Source organism: Chaetodon auriga, unplaced genomic scaffold (genome assembly GCF_051107435.1).
Source record: "Chaetodon auriga isolate fChaAug3 unplaced genomic scaffold, fChaAug3.hap1 Scaffold_134, whole genome shotgun sequence".
Lineage (NCBI taxonomy): Eukaryota > Metazoa > Chordata > Actinopteri > Chaetodontiformes > Chaetodontidae > Chaetodon > Chaetodon auriga.
This window is the reverse complement of record NW_027481930.1, coordinates 12,252-33,769: the sequence shown is the minus strand read 5'-3', so window position 1 is coordinate 33,769 and position 21,518 is coordinate 12,252. Positions and strand designations below refer to the sequence as shown.

Genomic DNA, 21,518 nt, shown 5'->3' with positions numbered 1-21,518 from the left:
AGACAACATTGTTTATTTTGACCACCATATGTAGTTACTGTGAAAAATGTAACAAGTGTTCATCTTGTCTCATTTTGTGCTTGTCTCGCTCATATAGCGTCATTTTGCCAGGAAAATCAAAGGAAAGTCAATATTTAAGATTCATTTCTTTTTCTGTGTCAAACTGTCTTAGAATGACAATCCCACTTTAGAAACATCAATTGTGCATGTTTTTGAAGGACAACATGATTTATTTTGACTTGGTGTTGAGTTACTGTGAAAAATGCAACACGTCTCATTTTGTGCTTGTCTCGCTCGTACAGTTTGAGATTGACAGTGAAATCAGATGAATGTCACTATTTAAAACTCAGCTGTTGTTATGTGTCAAACTGTCTTCGAATGACAATTCCCCTCCCCACCCTCTGCTCTCCTCCTCGACACTTCCATTAAGGCCGTGTGGATATGCTGTTCCTGATTAATTAACCCAATCTCTCTCAGCTCTTCTTCTCTGGGCCGTGGACCATTTTGGTTTACACTCCAGGGTCAGGGCATGTACTGGATCCCAGTCAGGGGAGACAAATGCTGGAAAACATGCCGGTCAGTATTCTTTTGTTCTACAATATTGTATTTATGACATGCAATCTGTACATGTATTGTCAGGCTTGTTTCTCCCACATATCTTTTGCCACATTATTTACAAATCACCATATACACACATTTTTGAAAGAAATATTCCCCTGTCTGGCGCTTTTAAACCCCTCTTATTCGCGCAAGTCGTCCAGCAATCCTTGTCGTTCGAAATAATTCCAAAAATGGCCCTGGAGTGCCCTCTGCTGGATAAAGCCGAGAACAGCACTTTGGTAGCTTGTTTAAAATCCTCTGTCTGTGTGTATATTCTGTGGAACCGTGATAATTGTCATTTGAAATAAACTTTTGTGTCCAATTGGTTGTGTAGAGTGAATATGGGTCCGTTGAATGTGGTTGTGTCCAAGAAATTAACCAAATTGTGATGACCTACGGATTTACATTTTATACAGCGATTATGCTTGTTAAGATGTACAAAAACATTACAAATTCCTCCTCCTCAAATATAAATAAATAAATAAATCAAGTTTTTAATTGCTTGGATGTCGTCTTGTGTATCAGTCTTAGTATAAAGGCTGTCCACATCAATTGTGAATAGAAAAGAGCGGACCTTGTGTGTAAAGTCCGGATCCTGGCATTGGACTCTGTTCTGCGCTGGTGTGTTTGGATTGTTGTTTGACTTACGGATGGGCTGCTGATACCGCCACGGTCGGTAGTTATTCCAGCCATTATTGCGGATGATGTACGGGCGCTGGTTAGATGATGAGCCGGCGGTCACACGCGGGCGTCCTCCGTCATACCAGCCGGTGCGCATCTGGCCGCGCGGCGCTGCTACAAAAGTCTTCGGGGACTGTTGGATAACCACGGCGGGACTGCTGGTCAGCTCTGGTCAATTGTGAATGTTTGTGAAAGACAACATTGTTTATTTTGACCACCATATGTAGTTACTGTGAAAAATGTAACAAGTGTTCATCTTGTCTCATTTTGTGCTTGTCTCGCTCATATAGCGTCATTTTGCCAGGAAAATCAAAGGAAAGTCAATATTTAAGATTCATTTCTTTTTCTGTGTCAAACTGTCTTAGAATGACAATCCCACTTTAGAAACATCAATTGTGCATGTTTTTGAAGGACAACATGATTTATTTTGACTTGGTGTTGAGTTACTGTGAAAAATGCAACACGTCTCATTTTGTGCTTGTCTCGCTCGTACAGTTTGAGATTGACAGTGAAATCAGATGAATGTCACTATTTAAAACTCAGCTGTTGTTATGTGTCAAACTGTCTTCGAATGACAATTCCCCTCCCCACCCTCTGCTCTCCTCCTCGACACTTCCATTAAGGCCGTGTGGATATGCTGTTCCTGATTAATTAACCCAATCTCTCTCAGCTCTTCTTCTCTGGGCCGTGGACCATTTTGGTTTACACTCCAGGGTCAGGGCATGTACTGGATCCCAGTCAGGGGAGACAAATGCTGGAAAACATGCCGGTCAGTATTCTTTTGTTCTACAATATTGTATTTATGACATGCAATCTGTACATGTATTGTCAGGCTTGTTTCTCCCACATATCTTTTGCCACATTATTTACAAATCACCATATACACACATTTTTGAAAGAAATATTCCCCTGTCTGGCGCTTTTAAACCCCTCTTATTCGCGCAAGTCGTCCAGCAATCCTTGTCGTTCGAAATAATTCCAAAAATGGCCCTGGAGTGCCCTCTGCTGGATAAAGCCGAGAACAGCACTTTGGTGGCTTGTTTAAAATCCTCTGTCTGTGTGTATATTCTGTGGAACCGTGATAATTGTCATTTGAAATAAACTTTTGTGTCCAATTGGTTGTGTAGAGTGAATATGGGTCCGTTGAATGTGGTTGTGTCCAAGAAATTAACCAAATTGTGATGACCTACGGATTTACATTTTATACAGCGATTATGCTTGTTAAGATGTACAAAAACATTACAAATTCCTCCTCCTCAAATATAAATAGATAAATAAATAAATCAAGTTTTTAATTGCTTGGATGTCGTCTTGTGTATCAATCTTAGTATAAAGGCTGTCCACATCAATTGTGAATAGAAAAGAGCGGACCTTGTGTGTAAAGTCCGGATCCTGGCATTGGACTCTGTTCTGCGCTGGTGTGTTTGGATTGTTGTTTGACTTACGGATGGGCTGCTGATACCGCCACGGTCGGTAGTTATTCCAGCCTTTATTGCGGATGATGTACGGGCGCTGGTTAGATGATGAGCCGGCGGTCACACGCGGGCGTCCTCCGTCATACCAGCCGGTGCGCATCTGGCCGCGCGGCGCTGCTACAAAAGTCTTCGGGGACTGTTGGATAACCACGGCGGGACTGCTGGTCAGCTCTGGTCAATTGTGAATGTTTGTGAAAGACAACATTGTTTATTTTGACCACCGTATGTAGTTACTGTGAAAAATGTAACAAGTGTTCATCTTGTCTCATTTTGTGCTTGTCTCGCTCATATAGCGTCATTTTGCCAGGAAAATCAAAGGAAAGTCAATATTTAAGATTCATTTCTTTTTCTGTGTCAAACTGTCTTAGAATGACAATCCCACTTTAGAAACATCAATTGTGCATGTTTTTGAAGGACAACGTGATTTATTTTGACTTGGTGTTGAGTTACTGTGAAAAATGCAACACGTCTCATTTTGTGCTTGTCTCGCTCGTACAGTTTGAGATTGACAGTGAAATCAGATGAATGTCACTATTTAAAACTCAGCTGTTGTTATGTGTCAAACTGTCTTCGAATGACAATTCCCCTCCCCACCCTCTGCTCTCCTCCTCGACACTTTCATTAAGGCCGTGTGGATATGCTGTTCCTGATTAATTAACCCAATCTCTCTCAGCTCTTCTTCTCTGGGCCGTGGACCATTTTGGTTTACACTCCAGGGTCAGGGCATGTACTGGATCCCAGTCAGGGGAGACAAATGCTGGAAAACATGCCGGTCAGTATTCTTTTGTTCTACAATATTGTATTTATGACATGCAATCTGTACATGTATTGTCAGGCTTGTTTCTCCCACATATCTTTTGCCACATTATTTACAAATCACCATATACACACATTTTTGAAAGAAATATTCCCCTGTCTGGCGCTTTTAAACCCCTCTTATTCGCGCAAGTCGTCCAGCAATCCTTGTCGTTCGAAATAATTCCAAAAATGGCCCTGGAGTGCCCTCTGCTGGATAAAGCCGAGAACAGCACTTTGGTGGCTTGTTTAAAATCCTCTGTCTGTGTGTATATTCTGTGGAACCGTGATAATTGTCATTTGAAATAAACTTTTGTGTCCAATTGGTTGTGTAGAGTGAATATGGGTCCGTTGAATGTGGTTGTGTCCAAGAAATTAACCAAATTGTGATGACCTACGGATTTACATTTTATACAGCGATTATGCTTGTTAAGATGTACAAAAACATTACAAATTCCTCCTCCTCAAATATAAATAAATAAATAAATCAAGTTTTTAATTGCTTGGATGTCGTCTTGTGTATCAGTCTTAGTATAAAGGCTGTCCACATCAATTGTGAATAGAAAAGAGCGGACCTTGTGTGTAAAGTCCGGATCCTGGCATTGGACTCTGTTCTGCGCTGGTGTGTTTGGATTGTTGTTTGACTTACGGATGGGCTGCTGATACCGCCACGGTCGGTAGTTATTCCAGCCATTATTGCGGATGATGTACGGGCGCTGGTTAGATGATGAGCCGGCGGTCACACGCGGGCGTCCTCCGTCATACCAGCCGGTGCGCATCTGGCCGCGCGGCGCTGCTACAAAAGTCTTCGGGGACTGTTGGATGACCACGGCTGGACTGCTGGTCAGCTCTGGTCAATTGTGAATGTTTGTGAAAGACAACATTGTTTATTTTGACCACCGTATGTAGTTACTGTGAAAAATGTAACAAGTGTTCATCTTGTCTCATTTTGTGCTTGTCTCGCTCATATAGCGTCATTTTGCCAGGAAAATCAAAGGAAAGTCAATATTTAAGATTCATTTCTTTTTCTGTGTCAAACTGTCTTAGAATGACAATCCCACTTTAGAAACATCAATTGTGCATGTTTTTGAAGGACAACATGATTTATTTTGACTTGGTTACTGTGAAAAATGCAACACGTCTCATTTTGTGCTTGTCTCGCTCGTACAGTTTGAGATTGACAGTGAAATCAGATGAATGTCACTATTTAAAACTCAGCTGTTGTTATGTGTCAAACTGTCTTCGAATGACAATTCCCCTCCCCACCCTCTGCTCTCCTCCTCGACACTTCCATTAAGGCCGTGTGGATATGCTGTTCCTGATTAATTAACCCAATCTCTCTCAGCTCTTCTTCTCTGGGCCGTGGACCATTTTGGTTTACACTCCAGGGTCAGGGCATGTACTGGATCCCAGTCAGGGGAGACAAATGCTGGAAAACATGCCGGTCAGTATTCTTTTGTTCTACAATATTGTATTTATGACATGCAATCTGTACATGTATTGTCAGGCTTGTTTCTCCCACATATCTTTTGCCACATTATTTACAAATCACCATATACACACATTTTTGAAAGAAATATTCCCCTGTCTGGCGGTTTTAAACCCCTCTTATTCGCGCAAGTCGTCCAGCAATCCTTGTCGTTCGAAATAATTCCAAAAATGGCCCTGGAGTGCCCTCTGCTGGATAAAGCCGAGAACAGCACTTTGGTGGCTTGTTTAAAATCCTCTGTCTGTGTGTATATTCTGTGGAACCGTGATAATTGTCATTTGAAATAAACTTTTGTGTCCAATTGGTTGTGTAGAGTGAATATGGGTCCGTTGAATGTGGTTGTGTCCAAGAAATTAACCAAATTGTGATGACCTACGGATTTACATTTTATACAGCGATTATGCTTGTTAAGATGTACAAAAACATTACAAATTCCTCCTCCTCAAATATAAATAGATAAATAAATAAATCAAGTTTTTAATTGCTTGGATGTCGTCTTGTGTATCAATCTTAGTATAAAGGCTGTCCACATCAATTGTGAATAGAAAAGAGCGGACCTTGTGTGTAAAGTCCGGATCCTGGCATTGGACTCTGTTCTGCGCTGGTGTGTTTGGATTGTTGTTTGACTTACGGATGGGCTGCTGATACCGCCACGGTCGGTAGTTATTCCAGCCTTTATTGCGGATGATGTACGGGCGCTGGTTAGATGATGAGCCGGCGGTCACACGCGGGCGTCCTCCGTCATACCAGCCGGTGCGCATCTGGCCGCGCGGCGCTGCTACAAAAGTCTTCGGGGACTGTTGGATAACCACGGCGGGACTGCTGGTCAGCTCTGGTCAATTGTGAATGTTTGTGAAAGACAACATTGTTTATTTTGACCACCGTATGTAGTTACTGTGAAAAATGTAACAAGTGTTCATCTTGTCTCATTTTGTGCTTGTCTCGCTCATATAGCGTCATTTTGCCAGGAAAATCAAAGGAAAGTCAATATTTAAGATTCATTTCTTTTTCTGTGTCAAACTGTCTTAGAATGACAATCCCACTTTAGAAACATCAATTGTGCATGTTTTTGAAGGACAACATGATTTATTTTGACTTGGTTACTGTGAAAAATGCAACACGTCTCATTTTGTGCTTGTCTCGCTCGTACAGTTTGAGATTGACAGTGAAATCAGATGAATGTCACTATTTAAAACTCAGCTGTTGTTATGTGTCAAACTGTCTTCGAATGACAATTCCCCTCCCCACCCTCTGCTCTCCTCCTCGACACTTCCATTAAGGCCGTGTGGATATGCTGTTCCTGATTAATTAACCCAATCTCTCTCAGCTCTTCTTCTCTGGGCCGTGGACCATTTTGGTTTACACTCCAGGGTCAGGGCATGTACTGGATCCCAGTCAGGGGAGACAAATGCTGGAAAACATGCCGGTCAGTATTCTTTTGTTCTACAATATTGTATTTATGACATGCAATCTGTACATGTATTGTCAGGCTTGTTTCTCCCACATATCTTTTGCCACATTATTTACAAATCACCATATACACACATTTTTGAAAGAAATATTCCCCTGTCTGGCGCTTTTAAACCCCTCTTATTCGCGCAAGTCGTCCAGCAATCCTTGTCGTTCGAAATAATTCCAAAAATGGCCCTGGAGTGCCCTCTGCTGGATAAAGCCGAGAACAGCACTTTGGTGGCTTGTTTAAAATCCTCTGTCTGTGTGTATATTCTGTGGAACCGTGATAATTGTCATTTGAAATAAACTTTTGTGTCCAATTGGTTGTGTAGAGTGAATTTGGGTCCGTTGAATGTGGTTGTGTCCAAGAAATTAACCGAATTGTGATGACTTATGGATTTACATTTTATAGAGGGATTATGCTTCACTGAAAAAAAAATCCGTAGAATTATGGTACTATCTCCTGTAATATCATAAAGGAATGTTGCCGTAATTCATATAACAGTAATTTTTCCGTTGCGCTTTGCATTCTGGGTCGTGAAATTCAGAGAGAGTGAGAGAGAGCGTGAAGGCGGCCATTATAGAAAACTCCGCAACACGCAGATTTTACAGGTGAGGGTAGGGTTGAAGGACAGGTTGTGTTTTGAACTGGAAAACTTGAAAATACCTCACACTTCTGTGGTCAATTTGGTGGTTACGTTATTTAATTTTTTTTAAAATTCTTTATTACATCAACGTTACCTCTGGCAGGCTTTCGTGCTAGCTCGCCCCAGTTACCACAAAGGCCTAGTTTCCCCCCGTGAAAAGTTGGGCACATAAAAAAGGCGCGTTTTATATAGCTTATATTATATTTGCAGGTTTGTGTGTGTGTGTGTGTGTGTGTGTGTGTGTGTGTTGTGACCGTGCTTTGCTTAATAGCATAGCAACGGGCCCGGGCTCCGGTGTTAGTCTTGGCTGAGTTAGCTCCCTCGCTAGCTTCTTTTCGCGCCAAAGAAAATCCTCTTTTTACCCCTCCAAGAGTTGGCTTATCACTTATTGTTTTCGCATTTATTGTGTGTTTGCACTTGAATTCATAGTAGGTTGCTATGGCATTAAACATTAAAGTTAGCTTCGCCCGGTCAGCTCCCGCCTCCCGGGCTAGCTCCGGTACAGGAGAGGAGCTAGCTTTAGCGTTTAATAGCATAGCAACTGGTGCTGAGCTGAGTCGTCTCTTTTTTACTCCTTAAACCAGCCGGGAGCTAACGTTAGCTCCCCGTTCCCCGACTAATGCTAGTCCTATAGAGTAGTTTATTGTACGTTGTGTCCGTGCTTTGTTTATGTTGCCTTGCAACATGTGTTAAGCTAGCGGGGGAGCTAAAAACACGAGCTCCAGACCAGTAGATTAGAATCAGCTCGTATTAGCTCTCTTCGAATCAGAATTATGTTGGTATCTGTGGATTAACTGACTGAATCCCCGAAACACAGCAAATAGGTCATATGCATTCCAGGTTCGAAGTCAATGTGGCCATAGATATTGTGGCTTCGGTAGCCTTGCTGTTCATACGTTACATAGACACCCAGACACAAGAAGCAGACAAACTTAGAACTGTAGTGTGTCTGTACAGTGCTCATTTAATTTTGACAGCAGTGAATATAGGCTCTTGAAAGCTGATGTTTCAAAATACCTTTTGAAGCTAAACTTGACTCAGTTAGCTACAAAGTCCCCAGTTCCCCCCCTTAACAAAATTAATAATAATAATAATAATAATATGGATGAAGGTAATGAATGATTGTGTCTGTGACTATGTATCAGGGCAAGGCACCCACTTTTCTGTTTTGATCAAGAACCGCAAACACATTGCTAAATCACAGTCAACACAGTCAGGGTGACTTTCCAGAAACTGACACAGAACTCTCATAATCAGCCGGATTACAAATAATTCAGTTATGAGTTACTAAATAACACGCTCAAAAAATTCCCACATGAAAATGTCAGTCGGTGGAAAATGAGATACTATAATTTGCATTTTAATTAATGGATCAATTATTGCTATATTTATTTTACTGTCCACCACTAACGTCAAGTCTGGTTTGATTAGGAAGGACCTGGGTGTGGGAGTGGCAGCCGATTAAATAGACTTGGAGGACAGCAGCTCAGGTGTGGAGGGTGATTCAGGAGGAGTGGGCACTGTAGCCTGGCTTGAGGGAGAGCAGCTACCGTGGGCATGGCGGCGGGTGGACAGGGACACCCCAGCCGCTGAAGGGCTAGTGGTAGCCATCGCACCGTGCAGCCGACAGGGTATGTGCTCCTTGTCTGCAGGGGGACCTCATCCATGGGAAGCTGTCTGGTGGAGGGCCAGGTGTGGATGGCAGAGAGGGGAACAGAGTGACTCTGACGAGATGAACGAGGTAGCAGCAGAACAGGGGGAGCGGCATTGTGTGCAACTAGAACGATATCCAGCCCAAGTGAGTCGATGGGACGGAGCATTACACAGTGGCCAGACGAGAGAGGGAGAGAGAGAGAGAGAGAGAGAGAGAGAGAGAGAGAGAGAGGGTTAACACACAGACATGCACACGCACACACCGGGCGCCCACAAGAACACACACACACACACACACACACACACACACACACGCACGCACACATGCAAACGCACACACCGGCTGCCCACCTCGGAACCTTTATCGTTCTCGTGCTTACATGCCCACCCCCTGTGTGAGTGTGTGTGACCAAAATGCAGGCAGACAGAAAAAGCGTCATGCAAACCAATGGAGAAAACCCACCCCTGTTTGAGGTGGCACCGTCTGAACGTAGTTTGAGTTACAGGCCTGATTAAAAGTTTATTCCATTTATACTTTGACTGCCAGAGTTTGTTAATCAGCTTGGGTCTAACCTGCCAGCATAGAATCTCACCTAACATTCTTGTATAATTGTACCACTGTACTATTTACAAACGGTTAATAAAAGTATTCAATCACAGGAATGAAGATCGGTGAAGGTCCAATACAGCTAATCTATGGCATTGCGAGATACTTCAAGGAAAACCCTGATCACCTTTTCTACCAAAATGAAGTAAGTTTCATGGATGTTAATTCCCAGGTAATGATCTCAAGATGATTATCTATATCCAGTGGTGGAAAAAGTACTCAACCGCAGTACTTGAGTTAACTTACTCCTGGTCAAACAATCATAGTTGACCCACTTTGCACTGTTGGTGCTCTCTAGCCCATTTAGACCGAGAACCATACCTTTCAATCCGGGAACCCCTTTTTGGGTTGTTGTTGCTATGTCAAGCAATATAATTATTTTGTAATTTGAGCGGTTTCCACTGGGAGCTACAGTGTGTGGACTTCCCCTGGAAACATAAAACCATCTTATATGTGTATCTTTGTTGTTTTATTTTTCCAAAACAGGACTCTGCAAATGTTGAACTCTGCAACCTCCCATGTACCCCATGCATCCCAATCAGAGGTTTGTAATTAAATCATTTTTGCATCCCAGCAAGCTTGGAATATGCTCTTCATTTCTTTTTAGTTTTACTGAGATGGCAATTTGTTGTGATGAAAAGGTATATGGAGTTTACCGGCAGCCTCTTTAAATTTAAGTACGATTGTATGTACAAGTCTGAGAAACTAAATGCTGAATACCATAATAGTAGTTTTGGCTCATTATTAAAATAAAACTAGTAATTAGCAATCATTTTTTTAAATTTATTTGTGTATGTGATTTAATTAATTATTTTTTTGTGATATATCTGTTTTGAGGTGACCAGCAATTCAAGATCGCTGTCGATCAAGTCATTGTAAATGACCACATCACCTCCCCCATTGTGGCCCTCGCCTATGCCTTCGCCTTGTTTTATGTTTGCAACATAGAGTACCCGAAGGAGATGGCTCTGACGCTTGAGTTCATGCAAAGGTAAGCAGCTGAGATTCTTGTTCTGTCTGTCACAGCGTGACACACAAAGTTTTTTTTTTTTCCCCCAAAACATTTCAATTTTTATTTCTTTTTACCAACGTGAGAACAATGGCTTCCATTAATAGCATGCTAACCTTCCAGGAATAGAAAGTTTGTAGTCTCTGTTAGCTTGGATTCCCTGGTAGGTGGGATCCTGAACTGTCCACAGTCCTCTGAGACACAGAATGAGTTGAGATGCACACACACACACACACACACACACACACACACACACACACACACAGGGGCATAGTGAACAAACTTAGTGTGGCCCTGCAGGAATGGAGCTGTCCAAAATAGCATATGAGTATCTCAACTTTGTCCATTACACTTTAGTTCATTTTCATCCATTTAATTGCATGTGCAGCTAAAGATATTTCTTCTGTTTCCTTAGAGTTTTCTGTGGAATCAATCCAGACAGAGGGTCCAAGGCAGAACAGAAGGGGAAACGGCACCACATTCCACCAAGACTGTTCAAGCTTGTGACTCAACTCAAGGATTTCGAATGGGGCATTTGAGGTTTTTGGACTGCATATACACTTACACACACACACACACACACACACACACACACACACACACCCCTCTTGTCTGACTCGAACTGTTTCGACTGCATGTGCGTGTACACACACACACACACACACACACACACACACTGGCAGAGACAGAACTACCTCTGTTAGTCTGATATTTTTTTGAATGCCTATTGCTGCACTAAGTTGTTAAATTGATTGTTGTATTGACATATTATTCTGTTTTGTTACCGTTTTATGGAAATGTCTTTAAAAATGTGTATGTAGCTCAGGTGGTGAAGGGGTTAAGTGCCTGCCCACCAAGACCTAGGGTTCAAATCCCCATGTTCAGAGAGGGAAGTTGGGTGGGGAGGGTGATATTTGTCACTGCATGTTCTCCTACAGACTGGGGCAGCACCTGTCAGTGGGGAATGATGACTTACAGTGTTTTAATTTCACCAATAAATTCTTTATAGTTGATGGTATTTTTTATTTTATTTTGTGGAAATGCATTTAAAAAACAAAACAAAAAGAAATTGTATGGCACTGTTAATTGGCATGACTACAACATTTAGGAGAAAAGGGGTTAAAATGTTAAAGTTAATTAAAATGTTAATTGCACTAATCAATTGTTTACAGTTGAATGCATTGTCATATGAACTTGTACTGTTTTAATGTTTTAATTGCAGTAAGCAGGAAAAAATAAACATTGTTATATTTGTATACGGTTTACTCAGATTGATTGTCTGTAAATGGTACAGTGAATGTCCTTTAAATCTACAGAATTTTTCATTTTAGGATTGACTGAAGTCCCGTAAAAGTACGGAATTATCCGGATTAGGATCGAAGGAAGTGTCCGTAAATGGTGTGGTCAAAGTCCCGTAAAAGTACGGAAATATCCGTTCTAGGGTTGACGGAAGTGTCCGTAGAATAATGGTCAATGTCCTGTAAAAGTACGGAAATATCCGTTCTAGGGTTGACGGAAGTGTTACACACCGCGAGCTGCAGGTGATGCATTCCAGTAAGTTCGGAAATTCCACCGCCAGGCGAGAAGCACAACGATGCATTCATAGGGGAATTGTAAATTACAGTTCCATAAAACTAACAAGGGTTACACTCTCCCCCTCTAAACTGCATGAGTCCCTGCATGCACATCTGCCCCTACAGGTACAGATAGGTGTGAAATGGCAGCTCCTAAGGCTTGAAAGAACGAACTGATGGCCAAGGTTAAAGGCTCCCCCAACTCATCATAAGTGAGTTTGCGAGGTGGATGCCTCTCCCTAACAGAATGCCTGACGTGTATGGCCTCTGACTCTAGGCTCTCAGATGTTACATTATCAGTGTCTACAACTACAGGGTCCGTGGTGATGAGATCTGTGTTCTCTCTAACAGGTGAGATATGTGTCATATCCAGTTCTGGAATGTCAATAATAACATGATCTGGGGCCCTACAGTGTGAAGTAGGATGTGCAACTGAACCACCACTCTCAGAGCATACAAAAGGAGTTTCTGGTTGAAGCTCGTGGATTGGTCTCAGGTAAGTGTGTGGAGCTGTGGGGCACAAAAGAGGGGGTGTCAGGGTTTAATACCCTGGAAGCTGGTTGAGGCTCAATGAAACCTCCTTCCCTCTGTAGGAAAGGACCCCTAGTGATAATTTCTGGCACCCATGGGCTAGGATACAGTTCATCCTCATCACTGTGTGACTCATCCTCCTGACAATCAGCATCCCCTGTTATGATTCCGTAGAATTGGCATTTAGTCGGACCAATGTAGCGGAAGAAACAGCCGGAAAACCAGGAGTTGAAATCAACAAAGACTTTAATAACAATAATGCAAAGAAAACCCCAAACACAAAATCAGCCCAATAAAACAAAAGCGTCACTACACCGTGGCGAGCGGGTAGGAGAAAACAATAACTCTAGCAAAAACAAAGGAAATACTAATTGCTCAAAGAACATAAAATCAGCCAAACTAAGAAAGCGATCACTACACCGTGGCGAGCTAAGGACTACGAACAACCAAGAGTATCACTACCAGAAAATACAGAAACAAACTAAACTAGTGCAACTAGGCACAGCTCAAATAGCGACAAGACAAGTCTAGGGAAACAGGCTAAGGCGCAACGATAGGAACAGAATGGCTGGAGAGTCTCAGCGAAAAGCATCAACAATCTGGCAGCGTGGCAACGCTGCCAAGCTGCTTAAGTGAAGGCGCAATCAGTGGAGATCTGCCCCAGGTGTGTTGGAGACCCGCAGCACCACCAGGCCACACCTCCACTGCAGGCGAGGAGAGAGAGAGAGAGCCATTAGCCAACATGCAATGAAAAACAAAACAAAACAAGTACACACTATGACATCCCCTTGTGTGTCTCTTGTCGTTTTGTCCCTCAGTCTCATCTTCTTTGATGTGTCAGTGGGAGAACTGTGCTCTTTGATCTCTGTCACAGGTAGGAACCCGCACGGCAGAAGAAGATCTCTATGCAACGTGCGGTGCAGCCCCTCCCCTGTTTCAGGTTTAACTACATGAACGGGACTGTCTCTAATCCGTCTGACAACAACATGGATCTTCTGTTCCCACCGATCTGCCAGTTTGTGTTTCCCCCTGATATTCACGTTTCTCACTAAGACCCTATCTCCCTCTAAGAGTTCAGCTGCTCTGACCCTCTTGTCAAACCTAGCTTTGTTCTTCCCTCCCATCTTCTGGAAGTTTTTAGTAGCTAATGAGTAGCTCTCTTGTAGGCGTTGACGAAGGCCCTTAACATACTCTGAGTGGGTCTTGTGGTTCCCCATATCAGGGTGGATTCCCAGGACTAGATCAATTGGCAGTCTGGGCTGCCTACCAAACACTAGTTCATAAGGGGAATAGCCTGTTGTATCATTTCTCATGCAATTGTATGCGTGGACCAAGGGTTTGACAAAATCTCTCCAATGGTATTTGTCTCTCTCTTCCAGGGTCCCTAGCATACCAAGGAGAGTCCGGTTAAACCATTCCACTGGGTTTCCCCAGGGATGGTATGGGGTGGTACGGACTTTGTCTGTTCCTATCAGTGTGCAGAGTTCTCTGATTATTTTAGATTCAAAGTCTCTGCCCTGGTCGCTGAGCAGACGACTGGGAAACCCGTAGTGAACAATAAAGTTTTCCCATAGAGCCTTTGCAACAGTTCTGGCTTTCTGATCTTTAGTTGGCACTGCCACAGCAAATTTTGTAAAGTGGTCAGTGATGACTAAAATGTTTCTCGTGTCTCTGTTATCTGGCTCAAGAGATAGATAATCCATACAAAGAAGCTCAAGCGGGTAAGTAGCGGAAACATTCTCCAAAGGCGCGGCCTTTTGAGGCACAGCCTTCCTCCTGAAACAACGGTCGCACCTTTTGCACTTCTCCTCAATGTCTCCGGCCATCCGTGGCCAGTAGAACCTGGCACGAGCAAGATGAAGTGCACGCTCAGAACCAAGATGGCCAACATCATTATGCACTCCCTGCAGTGCCCTCTCTCTGAACTGCTCAGGTAAGACCAACTGATAGACAAGATCGCCTTGCTCAGACCACTTCCTGTTCCTGTTCATTTACTCATTTTATTTAATTTTATGTTTATGTCTTAGTCCCTTGGTTTTTAGCTCCAGTGTTTCCTCATGGGGTCCTTGGTTTTTAGGTCAAGCGTTTCCTCATGGGGGGCCCCCCTCACTGGGAACTGCTTCTGGCCTACTGATGGGGGCGCTGCTGAGGGGACGGCTCTGGCCTGGATGGCTGGAGGCCTCCGCACCTTGGTGTGGGGCCTTCTGTCTGCCTGGGTCGGGGTGGTCTCGGGCGGCGCCCCCCGGTCATGAGCCGGGGGCCCTCTCAGTGTGGATGGCCCCCAAAGGTGGCTTACTACTTATCTTATCCGTATGGGTGCGTGTGCGTGTGTGTCTGTGTGTGTGTTTCTGTATGTAGTTATGGGGGCGGGAGGGCTGGGTTTTCTTCTCTGTTGTTTTTAGCCTCTGTGAGGCACTTTGTGTTGCTTTTTAAGTATGAAAAGTGCCATATAAATAAATAAAGTTTGAAGTTTGAAGTTTGAGGACATCATCCCTGAGTTCGAGTTTTTTCCATTCCCTGAGAAGAAGTTTGACATCATGGTGTTCAAGGTTTGTCTCTCTGAAACTGGGTTTTACAGCTCTTCTCACAAAGGTGATGACACGTGAGATAGATGGATCATTATTTTGAGCATTCCACCAGTCAGAATTAGTCATGGATGGTAAAGTGTCCTCACCGAAAACATCAGGCACTATAGAAGGGTCGACAACAAGAGACTCTGCAACGACAGGTTGCTCTGAACAAGAGACTCTGCAACGACAGGTTGCTCTGAATGATGACAGTGTTCACCTTTAAACATCACAAGATGATGCTGACATAATGCAGTGAACACTTCATTACCCATGTCACCTCCTGTCTCTATGAGTCGTTTTTCTCATGTCCTCTATTCTCTCTCTTTCTTTAGGGAAAGCTTCATCCTCAAGGGGTGGACCTTGAGGCCGCCGGGATAACCTGTCTGCATCGCGGTTGGCCTGCCCTGCTCTGTACTTGATGGTAAACTGGTAAGTAGAAAGAGCGGCTGTAGGATTTGGGTGGTAAAACCCCCTACTTGCTGGATGGACCACCGATGGCAGAAGGGTGTAGAGCAAGATGGCAACAAAAAAAAGCATGAGACAACAGGATTTGCGTTCCAGAGCTCTGGCTTTTTTTTTCTCTTTACTGAATGTCCAAAAGTCAGGGTACAGAGTCCTACACACATGCAGCAGCTTCCAAAAGACAAAGAAGGTGGGCAGGTGCAAACGCTCCAGTAATCAGCCCAGCAGAGGAGAGGAGAGAAGACACAACCTGTCCCCCACCTTCACACACACTCACTGCTCCTCTCACCTGGCCTTTCTACCCCCTAAGTCTCCTCCCACACCAGCCCAATCATAATAACACTCCCCCTGATTCTAAAACATATATACAATTAAACAATATTTACAATTGACAAACAATACAAATAACCCAAATACTGATACAGTTTAAAGAAAATACCTAATTAGCTAAAGAAATACTAAACATAATGCCTAAATTAAGAAAATACCCCCCTCACCCCTCCTCTCTCTCCTCTGATCCCTCAACCCAGCCTAACAAATCAAATCAAATCAAACTTTATTTATATAGCACTTTTCATACATAGTGCAACACAAAGTGCTTTACAAGAGTTAAAAACAATATAAATAAAAACAGAATAACACGAAAAACCCAACCCTCCCACCCCCCCTATGTACTAACACACACCCTCAACCACATGCATACACACACACAGAAACACACACACACACAAGCACACATTCTCACCACAGACAGTAGCAGGAGTAATGAGACATGCAAGGCACTGAGGATTGAGGAGAATGCCACCTTTGGGGCCGTCCACACCGAGAGGAGTCATCACGGGCTATGAGCACAGGGGGCACCGGCACCCGGGCCCCACCGACCCTGACGTACCGGTGAGTCCCCACACCAAGGTAGGGAGCCCCCCCACCAGCCGGGCCAATGGGGCCTGAGGACAGCACCCCCGGAGCAGACCAGACACAACTCTCAGTGTGGAGTACCCCCCAGAGGAAATACTGGAATTAAAGTAAAAAATAAAAAAATAAATTAAACAGTTAAAAGAAGAGAATTTCATAAGATAATAAATAAAGTAGATAAAATAGGGTAAAATAATGCAAAATATAGGACATCAGAATAAAAGACATTAACATAAGATAACTGATAAAAACATAAGAAGAATTTGAAGTCAATTAAAAGCCTGATTAAAAAGGTGTGTCTTTAACCTTTTTTTAAAAATGTCAACAGTCTCTGCAGTCCTGAGGCCCTCCGGCAGGCTGTTCCACAGGCGTGGGGCATAGTGGCTAAATGCCGTCTCACCATGTGTTTTTGTTCTGGCTTTTGGTATGGATAAAAGGCCGGTGTTGGAGGACCTCAGGGTCCGCGAGGGTTGATATGGTAAAAGCAGGTCAGATAAGTAAGAGGGCGCAAGCCCGTTAAGACATTTAAAAACTAGTAAAAGAACCTTAAAATCGACCCTGAAGCGGACAGGGAGCCAATGCAGCGACTGTAAAGCTGGTGTAATGTGGGCCCGCCCTCTGGTCTTTGTCAGCACGCGTGCGGCTGAGTTTTGCAGCAATTGGAGGTATGAAATACTCTTTTTAGGAAGACCAGAGAGCAGGGCATTACAGTAGTCTAAACGACAGGAAATAAAAGCATGCATTAGCACCTCTGTGCTGGCCTGAGAGAGAAACGGGCAGACTCTGGCTATGTTCTTAAGATGATAAAAGCCTATCTTTGTTATATTTTTGATATGTGGGATAAAAGTCAGCTCAGAGTCAAAAATCACGCCCAGGTTTTTTACAGATTGGGTTGGTTTAAAATCTTGTAGTTTTGGTAAAAGTTTCTCAGTCTGGCCTTCAGGACCTATAACTAAAACCTCTGTTTTGTCCTGGTTGAGCTGTAGGAAATTCCCTGCCATCCATGACTTGATATCTACACTGTAAAAAAAAATCCGTTGTTTTTACGGAAAAATACTGGCAACAGTGGTTGCCAGAATAATCTTGTTAAAAATACAATAAAACGTAAACAGCATTACAGAATAACTAGTGCATTTCACTGGGATTCCATGTAACATTAATGATAACTAAATGTAAATTTTACAGGTATGCAATGTACAATAATCAATACATAATTGTTTATTTTACGGATATTCAATGTACAATTAACAATGACTTCATGAACATTTCAGCAGGATTCAATGTAAAATAAGCAGTTTTAGAATGTAAAATTTACAAGTTGTTCAGTAATGTTTACATACAGTATGTACTGTATTTATTACAGGATTATTCTGGCAACCACTGTTGCCAGTTTTTATCCATAAAAACAACGGGTCATGTAAAATAAGCAGTTTTAGGATGTAAAATGTACAAGTTGTTCTGTAATGTTTACATACAGTATGAACTGCATTTTTAACAGGATTATTCTGGCAACCACAGCTACCAGTTTTTATCCGTAACATCAACAGGACATGTACGCATGAAATACAGTTTTACTTTTTATCCGCAGTGCTTCAAATTACTTCTAAATGTTAATTTGAAGATAGGCTGTTAACAAACCACTCGTTAGTCAATGAATCATTCTAAAGAATGCAAGTTTATTTTTGAAAACAGTGGAGATATGAATGCTGTGGTCACTCAAAGGAACACCTAAGGGAATAGAGAAGAGAAAGAAGCACATACAGGATCTCCCTTAGTTTCATTTGTTAAGTTAGTCAATAATCAAAGACAACAGTAGCAGTAACACTATCACACCCACCTTTAATAATGGCTCGCCAATCATGGATGGGAACATCTAGAAGTTAGAAGTCTTGCCTCAGTTGAACTAGGACCCCCGTATTTTGGTCACTCAAAGGAACACCTATGGGAAGAGAAGAGAAAGAAGCACATACAGGATATTCATTAGTTTTATTTGTTAAGTCAGTCAATAATCAAAGATGACAGTAGCAGTATCACACGCCCACCTTTTTAAATGGCTCGCCAATCATGGGCTGGAACATCTAGAACAACACCCTGAAGAGCATCTAGGGAAACATCCACTGCTGTGGTCACTCAAAGGACACCTAAGGAATAGAGAAGAGAAAGAAACACAAACAGGATCTCCATTAGTTTCATTTGTTAAGTTAGTCAATAATCAAAGACAACAGTAGCAGTAGCAGTATCACATGCCTACCTTTTTAAATGGCTCACCAATCATGGGCTGGAACATCTAGAACAACACCCTGAAGAACATCTAGGGAAACATCCACTGCTGTGGTCACTCAAAGGACACCTAGGGAATAAAGACACACACACACACAATAATCTCAATTAATCAGTAGCATTGGAAACAATAACTGCTGTACTGTTGCTGCAGTATGAACTGTCTGGACACTAGGCACTGTCCTGAGACAGCCAGCACTGTCTGTCCTGGGACAGTCAGGCACTGTGCCCAACTCTCTTAGGACAGTGCATCGCTCCCCTGGACAGGACCTGGTTGCCCCGGGGACAATACCTGGCTGTCTCAGGACGGGGGCAGTGCCTGATTGTCTCGGGATAATGCGTAGCATCGTGGTAGAGTGCGTTGCCGTCTCTGGACAATTGGCACTGTCCCGAGACAATGAGTAGGACAATAGCAACAGTACAGTACAGTTACTGTTCCCACTGTCTCTCCCATTAATTTCATTTGTAAAGTCAGTCAATAATCAAAGAACGTAGTTGCACTAGCACTAGTACCTTTTTAAATAGATCGCCATTCGTGGTCTGAGAGGTCCTGAATCAACATCAGGACTCTGGCATTAACATGCAATCGCGTAGCACTGGTTCGCTCCACTTTGGTCCCCCTCTCTGGATTTATAGAGAAGAAACATGTAGGAATACAGAGAAGACAGAGGAAACACATGTATATAATAAACAAACACAAATACATGATACAACTGCCTCCACAACAACAAAGGAAAGGATAAGTGTGAGGTTACAGTTTTCCTTTAATTAATACTTTATTGGTAGGCAGGGAGCAAAGGGGCCTCCAGAGACACTGTCTTTTTTCTTTTCTTTTCTTTTCTTTTTTTTTGCTCAACATGAATCAGAACGTTAACATTTCGCATGACATGTTCGAGATAGATAATGCATTTCCATTTCCATAAATTGCAAATTACAGGAACATAACTCTTCATGAGCTCTGTCTTTGCACATCCACAGTAGAGGACTGAAGCAGAACATGTATGGTTTGAGTGATATAATTGGCTTCCCCTATACAAGTTCAAAACATGTTACACATTTCTACTGTATCACAAGGAAAATCAGGTAGAAATTTGGGTCTCTACTATTTAAGAAAAGTCAATAATACCATTCAAACCATACATTAATGGGTTGGTTAGTAATCTGCCTGGGGGAGATTGGCCCCATTCTGCCTTCTATTCAAAGTTTTAACTCGAACTGAGTTGTGGTCTCGAGTCAGCCTGCGTTTCCATTACTAACCGGCTACTCAGACGTGGGTGGCGAGAAAAGAAGTGGCCGGTAAATAAACATGGAGTATATGGAGACATTAGTGGTGCTGCTCTTCGCTCTGATGCTTTTACTCTCTCAGAAGATGAAAATGATAACGTAGGCTATAGCCAAGGTGAGACACAACTGACTAGGCTACAGAAAGTGGCAACTTTACCAGTTCATTCACAAGAAAGAAATAGATTTCAACACGGGGCCATGATTGTGATGTGGATTTATGTTGTGGGTGATTAATTTAGTACGTCAAATGTATGCACGTTTCTTATTTTCTTGCAGTTGTAGAGAGTGAATGTACTGAATAAGAAAAGGATAAAAGCACTTCCAAACATGCAATCATTCTACTGTTAGCTACCTGTCTAGTTCTTCAAGATAGGAACACAGTGCGAGGGCAGCACCTCTGTAACTCCAGAAACTCCAGGGTTGATGCAAGTGCAGTTGGGTAATGGATGTTGAAGCAGTAATACGAGCCAAACATCATGCACAAGGAGGAGATGAAGGAAGAGATGTTCTCGTTGACGATGACGTGATCCACACACAGCATCATCCTTCTGGAAGAAAAGCAGGATTGTCCTTAAAAGAAAAAAAGAAAGAAAATTAAAATAATCCAGAAATTAAGTTTACATTTTCACATGTCAGTCACTAACTCATGTATCAAGGGTGAAAACAAGTATGTACCAAGAAACCCACACCATCAGAAAAAAAAGGGGTGAATTCATTATAGTCAACATCCATGGTATGTGTCAGGCTTTACTCTTCAACTCAGGTAAGTAAGGTTAACTTACCACATACAACAATCGTTGGAGTCAAGGGAACTCGGTCCATGACCACTTCTCCAGCCAGGCAAGTGTCCTCCACGTAATGGAACATCACATCATCTCTCTTGTCAAAATAAGCCAGAAGAAGCAGCACCATCTCTGTGACCTGTGTGCTGACTGCCTGTTCTCCCATCATAATCTGTAGCTTTGTTGCAGCTTGGTAGAATCTTTTGGATTTGTTGACAGCAACTGTCTTCATGAAGTGCAAGAGCCGTTCCCCCTTCTGTTCCACATTTTTCAAGAAGGTTTCCTTCAGGTCAACTCCAGTGAGCTCGTTGAAGTGAACATTCATGCCAATTTCATGAAACCAATATGGCCAGTTTTCCTGGAGGTACTTCATGTCTTTCCCTTGGTTCACGTCTTTTCGCTGGCTGTAGAATGTGGACTTCATCAGCATTTTCAAAGGACCTGGGCTTTGTTGATTCTGGCTGAACAGATTTTTAAGCTCATCTTTCTTCTGCTGCTGGGTTTCGGCCGTTTCCCCAAGGGGCATAAACTTCACATGCCAACGGATGCACCCATAGGTGTCTTGAATCGCTGCACGTTTTTCAGGTGGGACTTCGTCAGTGTCAGAGTCATGTGATTTTCTTTTTTTAATTTTTGGTGTTGTAGGTCTTTTCACATTTTCGATCCGATTTTGAATTTGTTTCACGAGGGAGCCATACCCTGTGCCAATTAC

At 42.8% G+C, this 21,518-nt stretch overlaps 1 protein-coding gene across 2 annotated transcripts; it reads right to left on the bottom strand.

Annotated features, from left to right (window-relative positions):
- Nucleotides 1-13,115: 13,115 nt before the first annotated feature.
- Nucleotides 13,116-21,512, bottom strand: LOC143317676 (uncharacterized). 2 transcript variants are annotated; one of them, XM_076725734.1, is made up of 7 exons: nt 20,807-21,512; nt 20,377-20,594; nt 19,254-19,364; nt 18,712-18,810; nt 18,503-18,601; nt 18,298-18,399; nt 13,116-13,217 (listed from the first exon to the last, which is right to left on the bottom strand). In XM_076725734.1, the coding sequence occupies exons 1-2, from the start codon at nt 21,330-21,332 to the stop codon at nt 20,389-20,391; spliced, it is 732 nt and encodes a 243-aa protein (XP_076581849.1). In that variant the 5' UTR covers nt 21,333-21,512; the 3' UTR covers nt 13,116-13,217; nt 18,298-18,399; nt 18,503-18,601; nt 18,712-18,810; nt 19,254-19,364; nt 20,377-20,388. The 2 variants fall into 2 exon arrangements, with proteins under 2 accessions (XP_076581849.1, XP_076581848.1); XM_076725733.1 differs by lacking the exon at nt 13,116-13,217 and adding an exon at nt 18,097-18,188.
- Nucleotides 21,513-21,518: the final 6 nt, after the last annotated feature.